At 42.4% G+C, this 21,886-nt stretch overlaps 3 protein-coding genes across 4 annotated transcripts; 1 reads left to right on the top strand and 2 right to left on the bottom strand.

Moving 5' to 3' along the window:
* Positions 1 to 5,188: 5,188 nt before the first annotated feature.
* On the bottom strand, positions 5,189 to 9,054 carry LOC102719633 (growth-regulating factor 7-like). The gene is made up of 5 exons (XM_015843093.2): positions 8,853 to 9,054; positions 8,006 to 8,236; positions 7,308 to 7,638; positions 5,332 to 6,335; positions 5,189 to 5,264 (listed from the first exon to the last, which is right to left on the bottom strand). Exons 1-4 carry the CDS (start codon positions 8,962 to 8,964, stop codon positions 5,684 to 5,686), a joined length of 1,326 nt encoding a protein of 441 aa, XP_015698579.1. The 5' UTR covers positions 8,965 to 9,054; the 3' UTR covers positions 5,189 to 5,264; positions 5,332 to 5,683.
* A 7,239-nt stretch (positions 9,055 to 16,293) lies between these two features.
* Positions 16,294 to 18,085, top strand: LOC102700847 (protein yippee-like At4g27745). 2 transcript variants are annotated; one of them, XM_040529196.1, is made up of 3 exons: positions 16,294 to 16,451; positions 16,685 to 16,895; positions 17,608 to 18,085. In XM_040529196.1, the coding sequence occupies exons 2-3, from the start codon at positions 16,803 to 16,805 to the stop codon at positions 17,833 to 17,835; spliced, it is 321 nt and encodes a 106-aa protein (XP_040385130.1). In that variant the 5' UTR covers positions 16,294 to 16,451; positions 16,685 to 16,802; the 3' UTR covers positions 17,836 to 18,085. The 2 variants fall into 2 exon arrangements, with proteins under 2 accessions (XP_040385130.1, XP_015697700.2); XM_015842214.2 differs by lacking the exon at positions 16,294 to 16,451 and having other exon boundaries at positions 16,596 to 16,895.
* An 814-nt stretch (positions 18,086 to 18,899) lies between these two features.
* LOC102703921 lies at positions 18,900 to 20,894 on the bottom strand. The gene has a single exon (XM_006664498.3). It carries the CDS (start codon positions 20,844 to 20,846, stop codon positions 19,056 to 19,058), a length of 1,791 nt encoding a protein of 596 aa, XP_006664561.2. The 5' UTR covers positions 20,847 to 20,894; the 3' UTR covers positions 18,900 to 19,055.
* Between the last annotated feature and the right edge of the window lie 992 nt (positions 20,895 to 21,886).

Genomic DNA, 21,886 nt, shown 5'->3' with positions numbered 1-21,886 from the left:
TATATTGGACTTAACCAAGATAATGTGAGATTGATAACAACAAGCATAAATTATTAAGTTGATAAATCTTGTGCAAAGTGGTACATAAATCAGATCAATAAGAAACTGATGTAACTTAATAATAACTAATAAGAAAGCTATCAATTACACAAGTTTGATTAAAATATTGCACTAAAAAAAAAATGATTACTAGCTGATAAGATTTGCTCTTTTATCATAGATCGAACTGATGTAGCCCTACTCAAGTAAAAGTGCATGTCGAAACTAGTTCTAAGGATGTCGATGCACTGAAATTGTGTGTACTGGACTGCTGTTTTTATAAGGCCGGCCTCTGGCTGCACATATTTATATTATACTCTTTGGATTCTTTCAATCCGACACAGCTACAGATAACTGATCAAGATTTGTTTCCTAAACAAAAAGGAGAAATATTCTTACTTATTTTCTTAAAAAAAACATCTATAAGTTGTGAATCGATCCGCCACGATCTCAAAACTTGTCATTTTATCTTTTATGGCGACCTTATCGGAGTTAGTTTCATCGGCTTCATTGGATAGGCTTTCTATATTGAATTGTTTGGACCAAATTCATTTTGACTAACGGCAAAGTCCAAACCTACCCATTAGCACCTAACAAAAAATTATAATGTGTTTATGCTTATAAGACAAAATTTAAATTATTAACCTTAAATTTGTAGTTGGTTTTAAGGGTTTTTCATCGTAGTTTATTTTTAGCCTTTGCTTTTAGATCGTTAAAACACACGTATAGAATTTCTATTCACAAATTATTTTTCATTTGTAAATATACATTTAATCTTTTTTTCCTTGGAAATGGCAGAAGACGAGGCTAACAGCGTGCATAGACATAAGAGATGGATAACAGATAGTGGCAGGCCTAATCTTTGATACTGTTTGTTGCATTATGTTAAAGCCAGAGATTCAGAGAGATGATGCATTAAGCGCATTCACACACTCATGATTTGGACATCCTAACCGATCTTTGGAGCATCGTTATTAATAGCCCAGATAGGTCGTTACACCTCATTGTTTGCTACTATGCTTCCTGTAGGCCGTGACGGCTGGAACATATAATACAGTGCCGGCCGAGTCACTTACACGTAAGTTTTACTATAGATGAGTACGTATCATTTACTATATATTATAACATTGTTATTATGATCGGTCACTTACACATAAGTCTTACTATAGATGAGTACGTCTCATTTACTATATATTATAACATTATTATTATGATCGGTCACTTACACATACGTCTTATTTTTTAGGGTTCACATATCTATAATATTACTATCATTACGATATCCATATGGGTGGGTCCAAAGAAAGGTGGAGCCGGCCACCCATAGGAAAGATATGAATATGAAGTTCTGCTGCCTAACTAATCTCTCTTCACTGCCACCACTTTACGATTGGTCTACATTAATTTAAAAGGTTTGGGACAAAATGCAGTGACATATATTTGTTGTATATTACTACAGAGTAATTCTAAAATAGTTGCACATGTACCCTTAATGGTATTGCATCTATGTCATCTATACGTAAAATCCCAACTTCATATTTGTTGTACTTTGGTTATATTCTTTTGGTTGAAACTTTTACCGTTCAAACTATTTTAGAATTGCACTTGATGAAAGATGAATAAAGAGTACCTTACCGTTCAAACTTCTACCTACCTAAGACAGAGGCGACTTTGAATAACCATTGGATTGCCATATAAGAGAGGAGTAAAGTGACAACCCCTGTTTATTTAAAAAAAAATTACTATCTACTCCCTCTATCCCATATGACCCTTTTTAGCCATTGGTCATGAATATTGTCATTAATAAAAAATACAAAGGTAAACGGTAGGTAAGAGCAAGATTAATAGCGGAGGTAACTACTGGCTCTAAAATAAAATTGACACACTATCTATAGCCAACCTTATAGTTCACCTATATCATAGTTGGCTATGACTATATACCGTGTAATTAATATCTGTCCCCCCTCCATCTGATAGAATCTGTTAGAGTCTGTGCTGCAATTAGGTTAAAAATTATAGTCTATTTTTACTCTCTCTTATACAACTAAATACAAATCTAATGTGTGGTAAATCTTATATTCTACTTACATCATACTATTGTACCCACTATAAGGGGTATTGGATGAATAACCTTTTTTTAATTTGTGGACCCAGGGTAGTTACAAAAGACAATTTCGCCCTTACTTTGACGTCCAAATTGATTTTGTCCCTATATTTTTATGGTTTTGATTTTTGCACCTGCTTTTCTAAAGCCAGCCAGACATTTGCCAGCTGGCACTACTTTCAACATACAAGTTGACAATGTTAAATCTTTGATGAAAAGACATTTATACCCTTAATTGATATTTTACGTTTGAGCCTATTTTTTATCAATTATGTTTTTAGCCCTTTTTGTACACGGGGCTCCTAATTTTGACAGACATATGTGCTTGACACAATATCAACAAATTTTGAAACACAATTTGAGTAAGTTTTGCTGCAAAATTGATAAAATTTGGCCACATTTTGACATTGTTGACATAATTTTGGTATAATTTTAAATACATTCTTTTACACAACCAGCAGAAACGATGTAGCGATGGGTCAAATGTGTTAAATTTGTACCAAAATTTTGTCAACATTCTATCAAAATGTGGCCAGATTCAAAATTTGTGGAAAAACTTAGTCAAATTTTATTTCAAAATTTGTTGATATTCTGTCAGGCGCATATGCCTATCAAAATTACAAGCTCCGTGTACAAAATATAGGGTAAACATAATTGAAAAATAAATTTAGGTGCAAATGTGAAACATCAAGATTAGTATAAATGTCTTTTCTTTAAAAAATTAACACCATCAACTTATCCATCCATAGTAGGGCAAATGTCTATTTCATTTCCAAAAAAAAGGGGCAAAAAAATAAAACCCTTAAAAACAGTGACAAATCAATATTGGATATTAAAATAGGGGCAAGAATGCGAGGCTAGGATACTGCATTTCATGCTGCAACAAGCTATCATCCCATGCATGCCTGCTTCTGATTTCTCATGAATCCAACTGTGGTGCTTGCACGCTGACAAGGCCCAGCCCAGCCCGGTCCAAGGCCCGCCACATTTAGGCCCAAAACATGCTAGCTTCTGGGCCCTTCTTGGTCAGCTTGGATGGCCCACCTTTATTGAATCATAGTACTGGAGTATTTGCAGTTTCAATTGGGTCCTTCTCTGTTTGGAACTTGGGCTCATCAAACTTTGGTTTTGACAGGTGACAAGACTGATTGATGACACTAATACCTCTGCCAGCCTGAAAGACTCAACCGCTAATCGGCTAATGCATGCCATCAACGGATTTTGATTGCGTTTTTCTCACATTCTCATCGGTATTGTTACTAACCCTAGTTGTTTTTACGAATAGAAAACTTTTACCTGAGCCTCGGAATGGGAGGGATACACCTTTATCTTTTCGTTTCCATCAAAATTTAAATTTTAACCTTAAATTTAAAATTGAATTGGTTTTTTCACTAAAAATTATTTTTCAATCTTACCTTTTATACCGCTGAGAATTTGCATATAAAAATTTTATTTATAAATTATTTTTTATTTATAAATATGTTGCTTGGTTTTTTTCTTAAAAAACCAAACAGTCACCCTACGGTTATATTGTAGCGTTGCTTTGTATAATATCACTCTTTCCTCTGTGTATTTGGAATTCTTTCTAAAACAACTATGTGTTTGAGGAAACATCGAAGGACAATGTTTTAAAACGGTTTTATCAAATTTTATTTTAAATGATATTTATGACTAAAGAGAATCTAAATTAGAGTTTAGTGAGGTCGATGATTTACCGTTGATCTTTGTCTATTTGGCCGTCTGTTAAGGGCGTACCTGTATGGTGTGTGCGCATGTTTTTCTTATGTGTAATAAAAAGAATAAATAAATAACGGCTGCGGTGATTATGGTTAAAATCAATGTGTATGATATTCTCCATGACTAAGTTGCTCCACCATGTAGACCAGAGTTCATACTTTATATACTACATCTTGCATAATGAGAATGTAGTATACATGAAGATGGCTTTTCATCCTTAGATTTGATATCCATTGTTTTTCCATATCATTTAAATAACCATCAAAAATTTTAAATTAACAAGATAGATTAATATAAGATATATCGCTATATAAACATATAAGATTAAATTCAACTTTTATAAGTTATAAAAAAATAAATTAAACTAAAACTAGTATGAGCACGTTAACAATTAAAATCGTTACAACTTGTATAAGTCGAATTTAAAATTGCATGTTTACGTAGTTACAGATTTCACAATAACCTATCTTATCAAATTGTTTTAAATTTTTTAATAACTATTTATATCACATGTAAAAAATAAGTGGATAAAATATTTTAAGGCTATACATCTTTTTTTTTCTTCTAGCCTGTGAACTGAAATAAATCATGGCCACAGCTGTCCAAAGTCTCCTCTCTGCCTGCAACAAGCAGCAGCAGATTGCAGCAACTGCAACAGTGAAGTCCACTAGCTCATGTCCTCTTGGCGACGCACCAACCAATCATCCATTCCTCCCAAGCTTGTGTGAGCATGCCATGGTATCATACCAAAAGTAGATGATTAGCAAGAGGAAGGAAAACCACTGCTTTGATAACAGTGCTATCTACAGAGAGAATGAGACTAATACTCGCTCAGGAAAGTTCTTTTCATCGTTATAGATTATAGTTGTGTTTTTTTACAAAAACTTGCATACATATATAAATTTCTTAGAATACTTGTCTATGTTTAATTAGGCTTAAAAAATTCATCTCGTTGATTAGCTCTCATTTATAAAATTAGTTTTTTTATTAGTCTATATTTAATACTTCAAATTAGTATCCAAACATTCACATCTGACATGGTCTAATAAATTTTAGCCCTATCTAAACACCCGTCAGCGGTCACTTGTAGCTTTCTCTGAATCTCTGGAGAGTCAAGTGTTGCATGGAGCATCTCAATGAGCACACAGCTGGAAAATGCTTGGAAAGAACACATTAACTGGTGCCTGCAGATAACTGGAAAGATGCTTTTAGTTCCTATTCCCTTGCTCAGAGCTTCAGGAAGGGACTCATCAACTCCATTCATTCATTCATTCAACAGAAAATGCAGGAGGGCCACCACCGGAGGTGCATGATTTCAGTGCCAGTTCTGACGACAAGACGATGAGCTGAGGCGTAAGCTTTCGTTCTCATCAGCTGCAGTGAACTAAAGCTGAGTAGTCAGGCCCAAATGGGAAGAGAAAAAAAAAACAAGAAATGTGAGTAAAAGTTACCATGTTGCTGTAATAAATCCAATAGGCTAGTTTGCTTCAAGCAACAGGATGAGAGCAGGCTAAGCAGCCATGACAAAATTATGGGAATTCAGTCAGCAACACAGAACAAATTCCTCATGGGGGCAACATGAACACAAGAAGCTGGAAAATAGTACAATACCGCTCGCTTAAAAACACGGAGGGAACACTGAACTCTCGAAGCATAAGGTTACAGAGAAAATAATACATATGAGCTAGGAAAATCATACATGATCAATGCTCTGGGACAGAGAAAACGACAGTAGATAGCTCATAGCTGTTCCCTGATGATCAGGCCGGTGATGGTCACAGTGTTTGGACAGTCTGGGCATTTTTACCAGGCTTGCAGGGAGCAAGCCATTGCAGAGAGGCTGCCAGGACTACTAACAGTGCTGCTGGGCACTGAGCTGAAGTTGGTCATTTGCAGGACGCCGGTGGGCGATTGCAGCTGCGGACTTGTAGTATGTCCATCAGCTAGGATGTTCAGAGAAGGCGGGTGCTGGCGACTTTTGCTTTTGTTGTCTGGCGCGTTGCTGGTGTTGGTGAAGAACTCGCCCAGAGGTCCACCTATGGATGTTTCCCACGAGTCCGGTACCCAACTTGCTCGCGCGACGTTTCCTTCGCTTGATGAACTGCCTACCACATGGGTAACTTGAGCTTTGTTGTGATTAGTGGATAAATTGGAGTTATCCACGGGAATTGATATTGACAACTGAATGTCATCATGTTGTATCCCTCTGCCAAAAAGATGATGAATTAAGTTTGGCTGTGACTTCTTACAGCGTTGCTGCTGGGGAGTTAGATTGACGTTCTCTGATTGTGGTGTGTTCATGAGAGCACCAGCCGGGATTACTGCATAGTCTTCTTGTGAGGACATTTCTTCAGACAAATTGTCACCTTTTGTGTTCTCTAGGATGCTTGGTTTACGTTGCTGGTTAGCACAGTCCTGGAAATCTTCAGTACGATTTGCCTTGTCCAGCAACATTCTGCAAAACAAAAACATCAGGTTTAGAAGACAGAAAACATGGATAAATCAAGACTATCAACAAAAGCTAGAGCAACTACCAGCATATAAATCAATTTAACTCATATTTTATAAAATAATGTAATCAGTCAAATTATGCGAAAACTTACAAAAATATTTTATAATGTCAGATGCATTTTAAGACTATTACGATATAGCAGAAACAGAGTCTACCTTCTTCCAGTCAAATAATAAGGTAATTTTCCAATAAAGGTAAAAGTAATGTCAAGTTAAATCATACTTATGAGACTTCTCTTGAAAAAAACACTCGTGTCAGTACAATATTGCACTTCCTATTAGCTTTCCATGTTGACTGAGAATACTAAAATGTAACTGAAAATACAAGGAACATTGTTTAATAAGGGGCTAAAAGGATGAATAGATGATAATAAATTACCAAAGGATGCCCCCCGCCCCCCCTCGACACACACACACACACAAAAGAAACACAATGGGGTATGGTATGTTATGGCCTTAACTGAAGATGGTCAAACAAGAAAAAGTAAGTGCGTCGAAGTAAAACCTTAAAATGTTTGATGCTTTCTTCTGTAAAGAGCATGTCACCCCTAAAATTAATCCCAAAAATGAAATTCTTTAATTCAAAAACGCCTTCAGATTAATATAATGTGCAGGAGAAATAAGCAGGCATTACAAATGCTTGTCTCAAATATGTAGTCCCTATAATGAGAAAATTTGTTAAGTATTTAAATCCCCATCTCTCTCTCTCTCTCTCACACACACACACACCATGCTGGTTGGAGTTAAATAGCCGTCCTGTAATGCAATGACAAACTAGGTAGTTGTCTATTGGGCAACAGTCAAAATACTGCGACAGCAAAAGCACTAGCTAGTATTGGGTATCAAGACACAAGCCATTATCAAATTGCCTAAGTCGGGTGTAATGATTAAACCATGTAAGATCAGATAACATCACCTGTTAAACTGCTTTGGACTAGTGTCGGTTAAATTAGTACCCAAGGACTTTGTGAGTTCATGTGACACACCATGGCTGCCTGACGATTTGCCATTAGATGCACCCATGAGGGGTTGTGCTATGGCAACCGTTGCTTTCATGGCATGGCTAGTTTGGCCTTCCACATGCTTTCTTGAACGGTGGCGACCCCGGTTTATGTGTCGCTCACAGTACTTTTGGTCGACAACTGCATCTCTCGAGCACCGCCATTTCTTGCCATCGGTTCGACGGCACCTCCCTGGCTCAGAGTCCGCGCTCCCAGAATAGCCCAGCTGAAATGACCCCCATCCCACTGTAAAATAAAAGAAACATGATATAATATTTGGATGTTTAGGTCTCCAAAGATATATCTCAAACACTGCTTAGCAAAGTATGCTCAAGTATCACATGTTCTGTATTAAATATTAAAATCTCTAGTGTTAGCCTGGTTTTTCAGATCCAAACTCCAAAGCCTTTATAGCATACAAAAAGGATCCCTGAATAAACTAATGGCAATCCCCAACAAGCTAATCATAGTTAACAAACCCACCTTTCCCTCAAAAGACAAAACTAAAATACTAACCAAGTAACCATAACAGAATCCCAATGTGTCATTGATTTATCCAGGATATAAAACAGGCATCACAATGGCACCAAAATAAATCAAAGAAATGGCTTACAAGAGCTAGAGCCAAGAATGCCACCAGAAGAGAAGTGTGGCAACACTGGTGGATGGAGGCTTCTCCTTATGGGGAGGAGCAAGCCAGCCGGCACCGGAGCATTCACCACAATGTGCTTGTAGATCAGTGCCTGATGCTCCAGCTCCATCCATTGAGTTGGTGTGAATGGCCCCCTAACCCTTGCTAAAACCTCCTGCATGCTTGTCACATCTGAGCTGCCACAGTTCAATCCTGCAAAATGGATCAATGACAACAAATGCAATCTCAAGATCAGAAAGCAAACGAGATGAGTGAAAAAGTGCACAACAGCATTGCCTGCAAGGCTGTAACATGCAAGATTTTAGGAAACACCAGCATCTAGGTGCCTGAGTTGAGGGACACTACTCTAGTGATAGCTTCAATCATGGTTACTACCGAGCTAGCTCTCTTCTTTCCTGTATCTCTTTCACTTGAAGATGGAAGTGTGAAAAGAGAGTGAGCCGTCTCCAAAGGTTTAAAGACTGCATCTTTGGTGACAAGAAGCACATCTCTCCAGTGCCAATGCAAAAAAGCGAAAGTGGGGGAAGCAAACAGCTCCTCCTTTTTCACTTGACAAGACCCTAAAACCAGTTATCTTTTTTGCAAGATACCCAATGGAGAGAGGTCAAGCAACCAATCAACTAACTGAATCAAGGTGACCACCAAAACACCCCCCCACACACCAATGCAACACCACCCACCGGCCACCCCCACAGATGCAACAGTGCCTCCACCACAACATCAAGAACTTTTTTTTGAAAAAACAAACATGAACAAGACTAGTTGAAAACTTGGATTGATTTTTTTTTTATCAAGAACACATTCTGACCTGCATTGCCGCTGTGACCTGAGGAGGAGGAGGAGAAGCTCAGCATCTGGGCACCAGGATACCCTCCTGATCCAAGAAGGAAGCTGCCATTGGTAGAGGTCGCCATTGCCATCCTCTCAGGAATCAAGAACCGGGGTGGGTTGGGAGGCCACAGCAACCCAGCAGCTTCAGCAGCATCTGGCTGTACTGCCCTGGAGCAAAATGGCTAGCAGCTTTCCCGAATAATCCTGGGGTGGAGCTGGAGGAGGGGGCATTAAATGGGACGGTGGTTGAGGCAGAGGAGGAGGAGGAGCATCACTGCTTCAGTGTGGATGGACGCAGCTCAACTCAGAGAGGAGACAAGGCAGGTTGCTGTTTGGGGGAGGGGAGGAGGGGAGGCAGCCAACTAAATGCACTCCCAATCTTAGACAATGGAGCCAAAAGTCTTTCGGAGAGCATGAAAAATACCACTGCACACCACTTATACGAGGGCATTCTGACATGGCGACGACCCTCAGCCCGCCACCTTGGCCACAGTGCGTATGGGACCCACTTTGCGTCGCCCCGCTGAGGATCACGTATCCTAACGAAGACGCAAGGCGCTTCACCTCGAGGTCCGTGGAGGCACGCCTGGGGGACCCACTGTGAGCCGTCGTCGCCCGAACAACACCGCCATCGTCGGCCGACCACCGGCGCCACCGCTAGCGTCGTCGCCCGAGATGTGAGCTTCACCGCCCGACTGGAGCCGTTGTTGGCCGACCACCGGCGCCCTCGCCCGAGTTCCGCCGTCACAGACGTCGCCCGATATGCGCCATAGTCCCCCGATCTCCGCCGCCGTCACCCGATCTGTGCCGCCGCGTCATTGTCGTCGTCGGCGCCACCGCCGGCGACGATGTCGCTGTCGTGGAGGAAGTGTGGGGAGGGGAGAGAAATGTCGATTGAAACTATGGATCCGTGGAGAGTGGGCAAAGCGTGGGGAGAGGAGATAATATGAAAAAGGGTGGAAAAAGCTGTTACCGTGGGTCCCACTTGAGGATGCATGCAGTGTGAATATCGTGGTTTCAAAATACTCTTTTATGGCTGGACGCATGAGACTCCTGGTTGAGAGGATACGCACTGTGAGTGACCTGAATAGTTTCACTCGCCATATAGGCTAAGACTACTCTAATACTACTTAAAATAACTTGTTTTATACAACATTTTTATAAAAAACACATAGTTCAGTAGTTCGGGATACATGCATGCAAAAAACGAGACAATCTTGTTTAGTAAGAGGGGGAATGATTGGAGCGTACTTATATATTTATATTTCAGTCTTATAATATTATAATTAATCGAATGACTTAAACATTTTGTATACTAGACCCTACAAAAAAAAAACTACGTATCCACCCTTCGGTCCATACGAATGATGGATATATATGTTAGTCCTCTCAAATTTTTTTCTCCTCTCCGGCCCCCTCTCTCTCCACCTTTTCTTCGTCTTGTGGATATCAGAGCTAAACCCAAACTCAATTGTTGCTTTCTGAAAATGAATCGGTTCAAAATTATTTGCAAAAATGAACTTGAAGGTGTGCGCCTACCATGAAGGCGCAGAGGTCAGTCATATCCGCGCCAGGATGTCTAGAGCATGGGAATCACTGCCACCTGGAAATGGTGGGCGGAGTCAGTAGAGGTCTGCGCCAAGACCTAAGGTGTTGACCCATGTAGCTTAGCATTGTTAGCCTATTAGAGACCTAGGGGACTTCATCCACACTCAACTCCAACCGTTGCCGCACCCATTCCCTAGCCTAGGGGTCATCGCTGCCGCCACACAAGCCTGAGGCAAGGGACTCCATCGCTGCACCCCATTCATTCCCCCGTTAACGTAGACACCTTCCTAGCCTCGAGTCCCCTTGTTGTCATCCCCTAACCCACCCTAACCTCAGCCCGACCTCTACTGCCACCGTACCCTCACTGTTCGCGTCAAAATTTGGTATGTTGATATTAGCTTCTGCAATAGCTGATGTGCCAAAGCAATGTGGAGACCTACTGTGATAGCTCGACCCCATCATCCGACACCTATTGCATAGCTCAATGATCAATGCTCGACGCCCGACACCTACAAGAGTTGTAACATTATGCCTCCAAAATCTGCATTAGTCTATTCTACACGTTAAATGAACCCACATTTACGTAGTATCTTACTTACACTTTCGTCTTTACTTCATGTAAAAGAGTTAACCTAGAGGTACCATGGTTAAAGCATAAGCAGGTCACCCACCTAAACTTCAAGGGTGGTACTAAACCACCACTGCACATCCACTTTTGGATTATATGGGCCTAAACCACACTACTACTAGGCTTCAGATGAGCTAGGGTGTTATAAGAGCGGCCCGACACCCTACTACACAATCGATTGGAACGAGTTTGGTACTCTCATGTTATGTTTAATATTGGGGGAGAGCATGATTCGGGCATGTCATCATGGAAGAAAAGCTGATGAAGATGATAAGGACTATCTAAAGCAGCAAACACTTTCCAAATAAGACCTAGTCAAGTACTATTTGGCTCGTGATTGGATCTAATATGGCTTCTTTATGTCTATTAGTTTTTCCTTTTTCCTATTAGGAATAAATGTCAACCGGTTGCATGTAACCAAGTTGGACTTCTTAGGCCTGAGGGTATAAATATGTGCACCCGAAGGCCTTTGTAACTCATCCTGACAAATCAATAAATTTCGGCACATCACCACCCTGAGAAATAGTTTTTGGATGGAGTGGGCTCTCGACCAGGCTACTAACCTCTGACATGTGAGTTCATTCTCAACACTACGTAGTCGTATAAGCTAGGTTAGGACTTTCTCCCTTCAGTACGATATTCTGATTTGGTTAGTACGACTGCTAGTGTTCATGATCTAGGCCCCATACTTATTGGTTTGAAATCGAATGTCGTTGAACTTGGAAAGTTTGTCTAGGGACAAACCTGGTTTTCATTATCTTCGAATTTGGGTCCATTGAACTTGGAGAAATTCTCGCTGCACCCTTACCTGGCGCACCGATTATCGATGATCTAGATCGATAGTAAATACACGGTGAGAAATAAAGATCTACGGTATGCAAGAGATAGAGGTTACCCAAGTTCAAACTCTCAATATGAGATAATATCCTACTACTGTCGTATGTGGATTATTTGTAGAAAAGGTTGAGCAATGAATATGTTACACAATATGTTATGTCGTGATCCCTCAAGGACCCCTGTCTCCCCTTATATACCGAGGGGCATGGTTACAAGATATAGAGATCATATCAGATATGACTAAGCCTAACCAACTTGTACCCGACTAGTTATAGAAACCTAGAATACTAATTCTTGCCATACCCCTAATCGGTCATGACTTAGTATCTATCTTTACATCTTTCATCACAATCCAGAGCCCCCTTCCCTATACAAATACATACAATACATGGGTATAGCCCTTATCCAAGTATCCCATAGCTAGTTGTTATTTCAGTTTCATATAGACTATATTAGGATTTTCTTGGTTAGGTCCGATATTCTGATCAAATTTGTGGCTTTGCTAGTGATTCTATTGGTTTGGTTCTAAGTTACTCTTGTATCTTGGGTTGATCTGGTCAACCACTTTGAGTAATTTACGTGGACTTAATATTTGATGTTTTCAATCTCGTACTATCTCGCTTAGGTCTGACGTTAGATTGCTTTTATCAAATAGTTTATATCAACTTGATTTATCTTTCCCACTATTTTATCGGAGTTCCTAGTGATAACTAATCAATCATCGGCTCATCAGATCGATAGTATGCCTAGGTTTGCTAGCCCGTCAATCTATCTCTTATTAAGTGTGATCTTATGCTTCATCAGTTCGGTCTGACCACTATAACAAAAATGAGTCATAGAGACATTTTCTAGATACTGTAGAGGCATTTTTCAAATGTCTTTACAACAGAGTAGAGACACTTTTAAAAATGCCTTATAAGTGTCTTGTGGTGATTTGTCTTTACAAAGAAAGAGATAATTTATAAAGTGTCTCTATGCCTTACGGCATTTTTTAGAGACATTAAATTATATGGCCACCATAGCAAACCATTATAGAAAAATAGAAAGAAAAACATACCTTTGAACCTGCCAATCCTTGAACTCAAGACCTATTGACACGAGTGTTCTTTACATATCATTCATCTAACCATGTTGACCTCAAGTGATTACTTGTTTATTAATATCTTGTCTTACATATATTTTGGTATTTAGTATGTATTAACCTCCAATAAAGTGTCTTTAAGAATGTTAAAATGTCTCAACACAATACCGATACATATGAGACAAATTATAAAGTGCCACAAAGATGCCTCTATCAGATTAATTTAGAAAATTAGGTTAGAAAGCTGTCTCTAAAGTGTCTCTAGAATAAAAACATTATAGAGAATTTACAAAATGCCCCTAAACAATGTCTCTATGCTATAGGAGTCTTAATTTTAGAGGCGTTTTTTAATTTGTCTCTTCAAAAATGCCATTATGTAAGGTTTTTGTTGTAGTGGACCTATGAACATTATCATTAATAGGCTAGATTACATAGATCGTGTCAGTATATCTATGCTTGCTATATCTTAGTGGCAGTCGTCAGCTAATCGACTTTGTACTAGTAATCATTTATGGTATGTTTAGTATCTAATTATTCTTGCCAATCCACACTCATTGTGTTTATATTAATAATATAGTTGATTACCTTGCTACAATGCTCATAGATCAATCGACTGGTCCTATCGGCCCATTATCCAATCGACTATTTGATTCAGTTCTTTCTCTATTTATCATCAATTGCAGAGGTCAAATTAACTAGCACGCCCCAAACCTAATTCTTTAGGACCTGCATTAGAGTAAAGCAGATCTCCCATACTTTTGTGTGCTAGCGTGATTTTGGTATTGCACTGGTGCAAATTTTGTTTCAACACTCGTCGCCTCTTTTTCCTCCATTCTTCGAGATATACTACTCATCCTCCCACTTTTTTTCTTGTTGATAAATGTGCATGTGTTGTTTAGAGGGGTGAACGCCAACTTAGGTCAAAAAAACAAAGATTTTGAATGTTTTTGTATATCCATTCTTGGAAAATTGATGTGACGCTTACCATTATATATAATATTATTATTACATTAATTAGGGAAGAGAATTTAGGAACTATTAGTTGTTATAACATATAATTTCTAATTGGGTTGTTATCAGTAGGGACCGTACTATTAATTGTTATATTATTGGAGAAAGATTCTACATGGTTATTTATACCTACTTAAATTACAATACACTCATGTGTTGGAGTTTTACTAGTATTTGGTGCTATGTAGATGGATAGAGCGGTCTGTTTGCAACATGGAGGCACTATCCTTGGGAAGTACTTCCGTGTCTATCCACTGCACGAAGTCACACAAAGATGGAGGAGGCTTCAGCGCCTACACATTTGAAAGTTTGTTAGAACAACAAGTGTATTGTACATGTCACAATCTATATGTTATTACGTCAATCGATTTCTTCGACTTGCTATTCTTTCCCTCAGGTTTCGGCTTCATTGGTGTGTAGACGTAGTTTGCACATCAAATACCTTTGATGGTAGATGTCGTCATCTTTTCTTGTTGCAAACTTGCATTCATCCCCACACCAACACATCGGCCCAAGCGCGCCAATGGGTAGGCTACGACGACCAACGTACTCACCGAGATCCATGCAAACCTGCATAATAGTGACAACAAAGAACTTTGTTTGTAAATATTACTCTAGTCCAACCAAAAGTGCATTTGGGATTCTAACTACTTAAGTCCTACTTAGACAAAATAACAGGTACTACCCAACGTATAAGCTATAGCTCAGAAATGCCTACACAGCAAACACATTGACAATTATCGTGCGTACGAATGTCTAATGCGCGGTTCAATCAGTATTTATGCTCCAATATGATTTCCACCACACTTACCGCCTAGGGCTGCTAAGAAAAATCTAACATTCCACAAATACCCCATGAAAAACATGAAGGGGAAAGATAGATCGATATACCTTATTAAGGAGTTTTTCCCACTGATTTGGAGGAGAGAGATCGATTTTCTTTCAAGGAGAAAATGCCGAAGGGGAGAAGAAGGGAGAGAAGTTTTGGGAGTGAAAGAACTGGTTGGGAGCGGTAGCTAGGGTGGTTAAATACCCTAGGTACGCGCCAGGGCCGATGACGTTGGGCTAGGGGTTGCCCTAGGGCTTGGCACAGACCTTGTTGAGTTAACACACCACATTAGCTACGAGTGGTCTCCTAGGCTAGTTGGAAGGGGCCTCCGCACTTGAGGTCTTGACACAGAGATGCCATACCTCAACACCATCGTTCCTGGCTTTGAGCAAACAACGTGGTAGTGACATAGAGATGCCAGACCTCAGCACCATAATAATACTAAGCGGCTGTGGCAGTGATGTTATTGATACCAAAACGATACAACAACATTATCAACGACGTGGTGGATGGAGGCGCAATTTGTGCAGATGGGAGGACAACGGTGGCAACGGTGACAAGAGGATAGAGCTAGTGGTTGCTATTGTCGCCAATGGTGGTGGATGTGAGGCAGGAGGCGATACGGAGTGGTACATGCAGTCGTGGAAGCTCTTCACTGTCTGACATGGCACCCCTTCCTCCTCCTCTTCAAAAATATCTTCTATTATATTCTTTTCCTTCAACTCCTATTTAATTCGCCTTGCGCATGCTCTCCACCGCTACCGATGACTACTGCTTTCGACTCTTGGCGCGTGTGTGAGAGGTGGTTCGTCGTGGGATGGATTGTAGGATTCCGCTTGATTTTTTGACTCTACCATATGTTGAGAAGAGTCACGCACATGCTTGATTTTTTTCGACGTAGGCTAAGAAGAGTCGCGCATAGAGAGATTGCTGGCACGGTGGCTGGTATACAGGGCCCACGATGTACCAGGGCAAAAATATCCGTATTTTGTAAGTAGTAAAGATATTCGACAAATGTAAATAACCCTCCATCCACTATTTATTCTTTTGCATTTTCAAAATGATTGTATTATATTCTATAATATTTAGAATACCAATGAACTTTTCACATACAAAATACCCAAATGTCACGTTGAGTGGTCGATACATAACTCCTCCTTCAAAGATTTATTTTTTTGCGCACATAAATATTACACACAAATAAATCTTTCGACATAAATAAATTTAATAAAATCAGGGATATGCAAGTGGTTTTTGTCCTTTTGAGCATATGATAGAGTATCTGTACTCAAAATCCAAGAAGGTGATGGTAGTGGTTAATCCTGGCCATGCCTACTATGTTTGTTTATTTGTTAACTACTTCATGCCCTTTAACGTTAAAAAAACTCATATCACATGCATGGTTTATTTTTACCCGTAACAAAAATACAGATACGTACCCCATACATTCACGAATGTGTAAGTGTCGTGTTGCGTCTTGGAAACAAAAAAAATCCACACAAACCTCGCCGAGCCTCAACCCCTCGCAAAAACCGCTTTCCTTCGCTATCCCCACGTATTCCCTCCCCCGCCAACTCCGGCGGCTAATCCCCTCCCCTCCGCCGCCGCCGCCGCCTCCTCCCCGGCCGCGGGCGCCCGATTGGTGAGTACCTACTCGGATTCCCCCCACCCCCCGTGTTCAATTTGGGCCTGCACTCTCCCCATCAGAGAGAACCGAAAACCCCAATTCGGCAGGGGGGGGGGGGGGTTCTTGGGACCTAACCCTCCCTTGTTTCTCGAGCGATTACCGACGCAATCCTGGGTTCTTGGGTTCCCTCCCCCAGCAAATTGCTGCCCCCGGATGATGAGGTGTGATTCGCGTTTGATTCTTGGCAGGATTGGGTGGGTTTTGGTGGGGGGTGAGGCAGGCAGGCAGGCAGGCAGGCAGGCAGTGCAAGGGCCTCGAGGGGTTTCGCTCTCGAGGTTGGTGGTGGTGGTGGTGGTGGTGGTGGTGATGGCGGAGCTGGTGGGGCCGCGCGTGTACAGCTGCTGCAACTGCCGGAACCACGTCTGCCTCCACGACGACATCATCTCCAAGGCCTTTCAGGTCGGCCGCCAGGGAGCTTACCCCCTTCCCCGTGAGTTGTTTGTTCTTAATTTATCAGGACCTGATTGCTTTGTCTACCTTAGGGGCTCCTGTTTGATCCAAGTAACTTGATCCGATTGTACGACAAGATGTGTGTTAGTTATTAGGCTTTAGTGTAAAATGGTTGGATGTGGTGATGATCAAGTAGTTTAATGCGTCGCGATGCCGGTAACAGCGTGGGAGAAAAACTTGGATGTAGCAGTCAATTTCTGATTGCTACTGCAAATGTGCAATGTGCAAAAGAGAAGTGATTGGAGGAGTTGAGAACTCGATGTGAACAACCGCATGGTTTGTCACCTTGTTGTGCACATGTACATACTGCATATAAGGATTATTACTTACAGATGATACCACTTAAAATGGCATGTTTTCGGTAGATATGTACTGTTGATTGGCAGGGCTGTGTTTCTGAACTGTACCTTTAGGTGCATCAGCATCCTACTGCTGTTCTCTTCATCTAATATCCAAGTCTTATTCAAACTTAAATGATACAAATAATAGTTAGAACAGAAATGTGGTCCTATGTTTCTTGGAATTTATACCTTCACAACCCAAAATTACTGACCCCCTTGCAGAATGGCTGAAATGGTGAAGAAATACTGTAGCGTTTGGGCCATCTACTAGTACTTGAAGGCTGATGCCTTTTTCGTCCCCATTGTTTTGGCTAATTTAGGGGAGGAATGGCCGTGCCTTTCTGTTCTCTCATGCCATGAATGTAGTTGTGGGCGCGAAGGAGGACAGACAACTTATGACGGGGCTGCATACAGTTGCTGATATCTACTGCAATGATTGCCGCGAGGTGTTGGGCTGGAAGTACGAGAGAGCCTACGAGGAATCGCAGAAGTACAAGGAAGGGAAGTTCATATTTGAGAAGTCAAAGATTGTCAAAGAGAACTGGTAGAATCCAAGATTAGACACTCCAAATTTCCTCAAGAGGATGAAACATTCATTGTTATGTGGTTATCAGTGTCTTTTGGTTCTTTATGTCTTTTTGTAAATATTAGTCATCCATGGGCTCCAATCTTAAGCCTGCTAGTTCTTGCCTTTCTGTGATATGTAAATTGCACTTGCTCCAGTGAACAAGATATGGCCTGTGGGTATCTGTTTTTGAACCATCCTCACTACTGTGCATAATTTTATAGGTACTAAAAGAATGTTTGTATCATTCTCCTGCACGAGAATACTGTGTGCAGGTTTACGGTCCAAATATAACCAGACATGATTTAATCTAAATTTGTTTGTAAGTTGCAGAATAAGACAGTAGGCCCCTTTGTATTTGCCTATGGTTCAGATGGAACTCAACTTGGGTTTGTAAATCAATTGACATCTGAATGTCTTATATCTTGATTTGTTTGTCTCGTACTGCTGCATGTTTTTCTCCTGTCAGTGTTTTCTGTTGTCATGTCAGTGAAGACTTGGCTATTTAATGCGAGAGCTGTATTTGTCTGTTTGATACACTCAGCGGAGGAATTGGTTCTGGATATGCCAATTAAGCAGGGGAACTTCTTCATCATCATTACTCATCTTTGCTATTGATTTTCCTGTGCTGTTGGGAAGTTGAGAATGACCCTTTGTGGTGAGGGATCCATGAAGTTCTACTCTTTCTGTCTAGGTACAAAACCCTTTTGATCAAGTTACACATTGGAAAAGTTTGCATTTAGTTGTCAGTTTTGCTATTCATTAACTTCAGTTTGCATCCTACTCGCACTTAATTAGATAGCTTTGAGTCTCATTGTCCTTTCAGGGTACTGATTGTAGTCCAAATCTTCTGCTACAGGCTGTATTATGATCGATTATACTACAGGGATCATGCTTCAAATTCGAATGTGAATTTTGAACCTGCAAGCTTACAAATTTGTTTCAGGATTTGATGATATCACTCTTAGTTCGTTTGGTCTTCAGTACACAGGTAACAGGAGCAGTGTGAAACTGTGAATGAAGTCCATGAACTTGCAAGCTTACAAATTGACCAGACTGAAAACTCATCTTTAACTTGTCACATTTAACACAGAAATTACACTGGTTCACCAGTAAATCATACACAAACTTTTTCATCTTCCCACTAATTGCCTCTAAATTGTGTTCAAATTAACTGAAAAGTATAGGTTAATTAGTCATCCATCAGTTAGACTCATGAGCTCCATCTTTCTTGGTCTTCTCCTCCGCCTCCGGTGTGGCCGTGGCGGCGGCCGGCGCCACCTTGAACTTGGCGTAGATGTCCCCCTTGTAGAAGCTTCTGGTTCTCCAGACGAGCAGGAGCGAGACGAGCGCGCCGGCGAAGGTGACGCCGGTGATGATGAGGAAGGAGTGCTTGAAGCACTGCACCCCCTTGCAGATCTTGTCGCCGGCGACGGCGACGCCGCCGTGCTGCCTGGCCGCCTCGGCGTCGTACATGCGGCCGGCGACGCGGACGTTGAGCACGTAGGCGCCGATGGGGCTCGCCGCGGAGCCGAAGTTGAAGAGCGTGGAGTAGTACTTGAGGCCGAACACCTCGGAGATGATGGCGAAGAGGAGCGGCCACTGCGCGCCGAAGCAGAAGCCGATGATGACGGAGGCGGCGTAGAGCGACTGCGGGACGCCGAAGGCGATGAGGAGGTGGCCGACGCAGGAGACGAGGAGCACGGCGGTGAGCGCCAGCGGCCGCGGGAACCGGTACCGGGAGAGGAGCATCTCCGACAGGTAGCCGGCGCCGACGCGGCCGGCGTAGTTCCAGATGCTGATGAGGGAGACGAAGGTGTTGATGCTCTTCGCCGGGTAGCCCAGCGACTGCCCGATCTGCGCCATGTTGTCGATCGCCGTCAGCGTGCCGCCGATCCCGAACACGGACACCACGAACAGCACCAGCATCTCCACGCTCACCAGCGCCTGCATGATGCTGTAGTCCTCCCCCAGCTCCGGCGGCCGGAACATGTTCCTGATCCATCCACAGCCGCCGCACGCCGCCGCCGGCTTGGACGAGGAGGAGACGACGGCCATGCCGGCGCCGTCGTCGTCGGCGGCGGCTTTCGTGGGCTGTTCGACGGCGATGGAGGGCGGGTGCTGGAGCGATTGCTCGAGCTGGGAGGCGGCCTTGTGCTCCTCCCTGATGACGACGGCGAGCGGGAGGAAGAGGATGATGAGGAGCGCGGTGGCGCCGACGACGTAGGCTGGGTGGGAGAAGCGGACCTGCTTCTGCACGACGATCATGACGAGCAGGTAGGCGGCGAGCGCGATGGAGATGTAGAGGAAGCAGAAGAATGGCCCGCTGTCGAGCTCCTCGCCGTCGCGGCGGCGGCGGTAGGGCAGCACCCGGATGGTGTGGACGAAGAAGATGTAGACGGCGGCGGGGAGCCACGCGATGAGCAGCACCAGCGACCTGGCGTCGTCGCCGTAGATGGCGAGGTAGAGCTGCGTGTAGATGGCGCCGCTGAGCCCCACGAAGCCCTTGAGCAGGCCGATGACGATGCCCCGGCTCTCCGGCGAGTTCTTGACGCACGACACGAGCGCGCCGGTGTTGGAGAAGGTGAGCGCGTTGGCGCCCACGCAGATGTACGCGCACATGAGCCACACCGGCGGCGCCGCCGTGCGCCGCTCCAGCGCGAGGTAGATCATGAGGTACCCGGCGAGGTTCATGGCGGCGCCGATGAGCAGCACCGCCCACGTCGGCGCCACCTGCTGGACGAGGCCGGAGACCACGCCGACGTTGGTGCCCAGGTCCTTGAAGAAGCTCAGCGTGTTGAGCGTCTGCTGGTTGTACCCCAGCGCCGACCGGAGCTCCTTGGAGTAGAGCGCGAAGATGTACGTCGACCCGGACGCCGCCATCACCACCATCGACGCGAACACCACGAACCACCGGCTCCGCGCCACCCGCGCCGCGAACGCCGGCGTGCACATCGCCACCGCCGCCGCCGAGCCCTCGCCGCCGCCGGCCATGGCTCCACGACCAATGGAGAGCTAGGCACTAGACATGAAGTGTTTGAGCTGAGCTCGGTGGCTACTTATAGGAGTATGTTTTTCACTGTACAGTGTGTAAACCGTGCAGCGTATATTGGCGCCGGCCGACGGTGTAAAACTTTTTTTTTTTCCATCTTTCTGAAAAACTTGTGATAACGTATCTGCTCTACTAGCACGACTAGTTGACTAGTTGTGTATACATGCAATAAATATATGGCATGTTCTTTTTTCGCGGTCAAACGGTACATTTGAAAATAAAAAATAATTTGTGGATAAAAATGTTATATACATATTTTTACCGATCTAAAAGCAAATACTGAAAATAGACTTCGATAAAAAAACTTGAAAATTAGCTCTAAATTTAAGACTGAAAATTTAAATTTTGTTATCAGCATAAGCGAAAAGATAAGGCCGGTAGATTTTGGATTTTTCACGAGCAGATTTCTCATGCATCTAAATGGTGCATTAGTATTGTGAAAAAAACATATAAAGTTCCTTATGCGGGTTTTTATAGCAAAATTTTTATAGAGGTTTTAAACCATTGTTTGTACCTTCAAATTAATACCTATTATAAAAATTAAATAATCCAGAAGTCCAAAACTTTCTGAGGTTTCAGACAGTCCATCATGCACTGCCCGCATGATCAGAGCATACAGAATTTATAATAGATTAGGAGATCCGGACACAGCTACAAGCTTGGAAAAAATCTTGCAACTGTCCAAGTTGATCTTTAGACGGTAGTAGACTTTTTGGGCCATGCTAGTGTCATTCCTGGACTTATGCATTGACCCAATGATAAACAACTCAGCTAGAATACATTGCCATCTCGAGGGAGGGACATGTGCAGCTAATTAGGCATGAACTCAAGGTAGAAAGCATATCCAAAGTGCATAATTACAATCTTAATTACGTCGTAAGCATGAGTAATTAATGGCAGTTCAAGTAGTTAACCCAAGCGGCAGCTGCACGCTCCAACGATTCAGGAAATAGATTATGCATCATGGAGGATAATATTATAT

The sequence above is a fragment of the Oryza brachyantha genome, chromosome 12 (assembly GCF_000231095.2).
Source record: "Oryza brachyantha chromosome 12, ObraRS2, whole genome shotgun sequence".
Lineage (NCBI taxonomy): Eukaryota > Viridiplantae > Streptophyta > Magnoliopsida > Poales > Poaceae > Oryza > Oryza brachyantha.
This window is presented reverse-complemented; position numbering and strand designations above follow the sequence as displayed.

Bases quoted from the DNA above. Each gene is read 5' to 3' on its own strand.
- LOC102703921 (XM_006664498.3), bottom strand. From the start codon at position 20,846: ATGGCCGGCGGCGGCGAGGGCTCGGCGGCGGCGGTGGCGATGTGCACG.
- LOC102719633 (XM_015843093.2), bottom strand. From the start codon at position 8,964: ATGGCAATGGCGACCTCTACCAATGGCAGCTTCCTTCTTGGATCAGGA. The intron at 8,237-8,852 runs GTCAGAATGTGT...TCCATTTTGCAG, and splicing joins AGGTCACAGCGGCAATGCAG to GATTGAACTGTGGCAGCTCA. The intron at 7,639-8,005 runs GTAAGCCATTTC...TTTATTTTACAG, and splicing joins CATTCTTGGCTCTAGCTCTT to TGGGATGGGGGTCATTTCAG.
- LOC102700847 (XM_015842214.2), top strand. From the start codon at position 16,650: ATGATGAGGTGTGATTCGCGTTTGATTCTTGGCAGGATTGGGTGGGTT. The intron at 16,896-17,607 runs GTCGGCCGCCAG...TGGCTAATTTAG, and splicing joins TCATCTCCAAGGCCTTTCAG to GGGAGGAATGGCCGTGCCTT.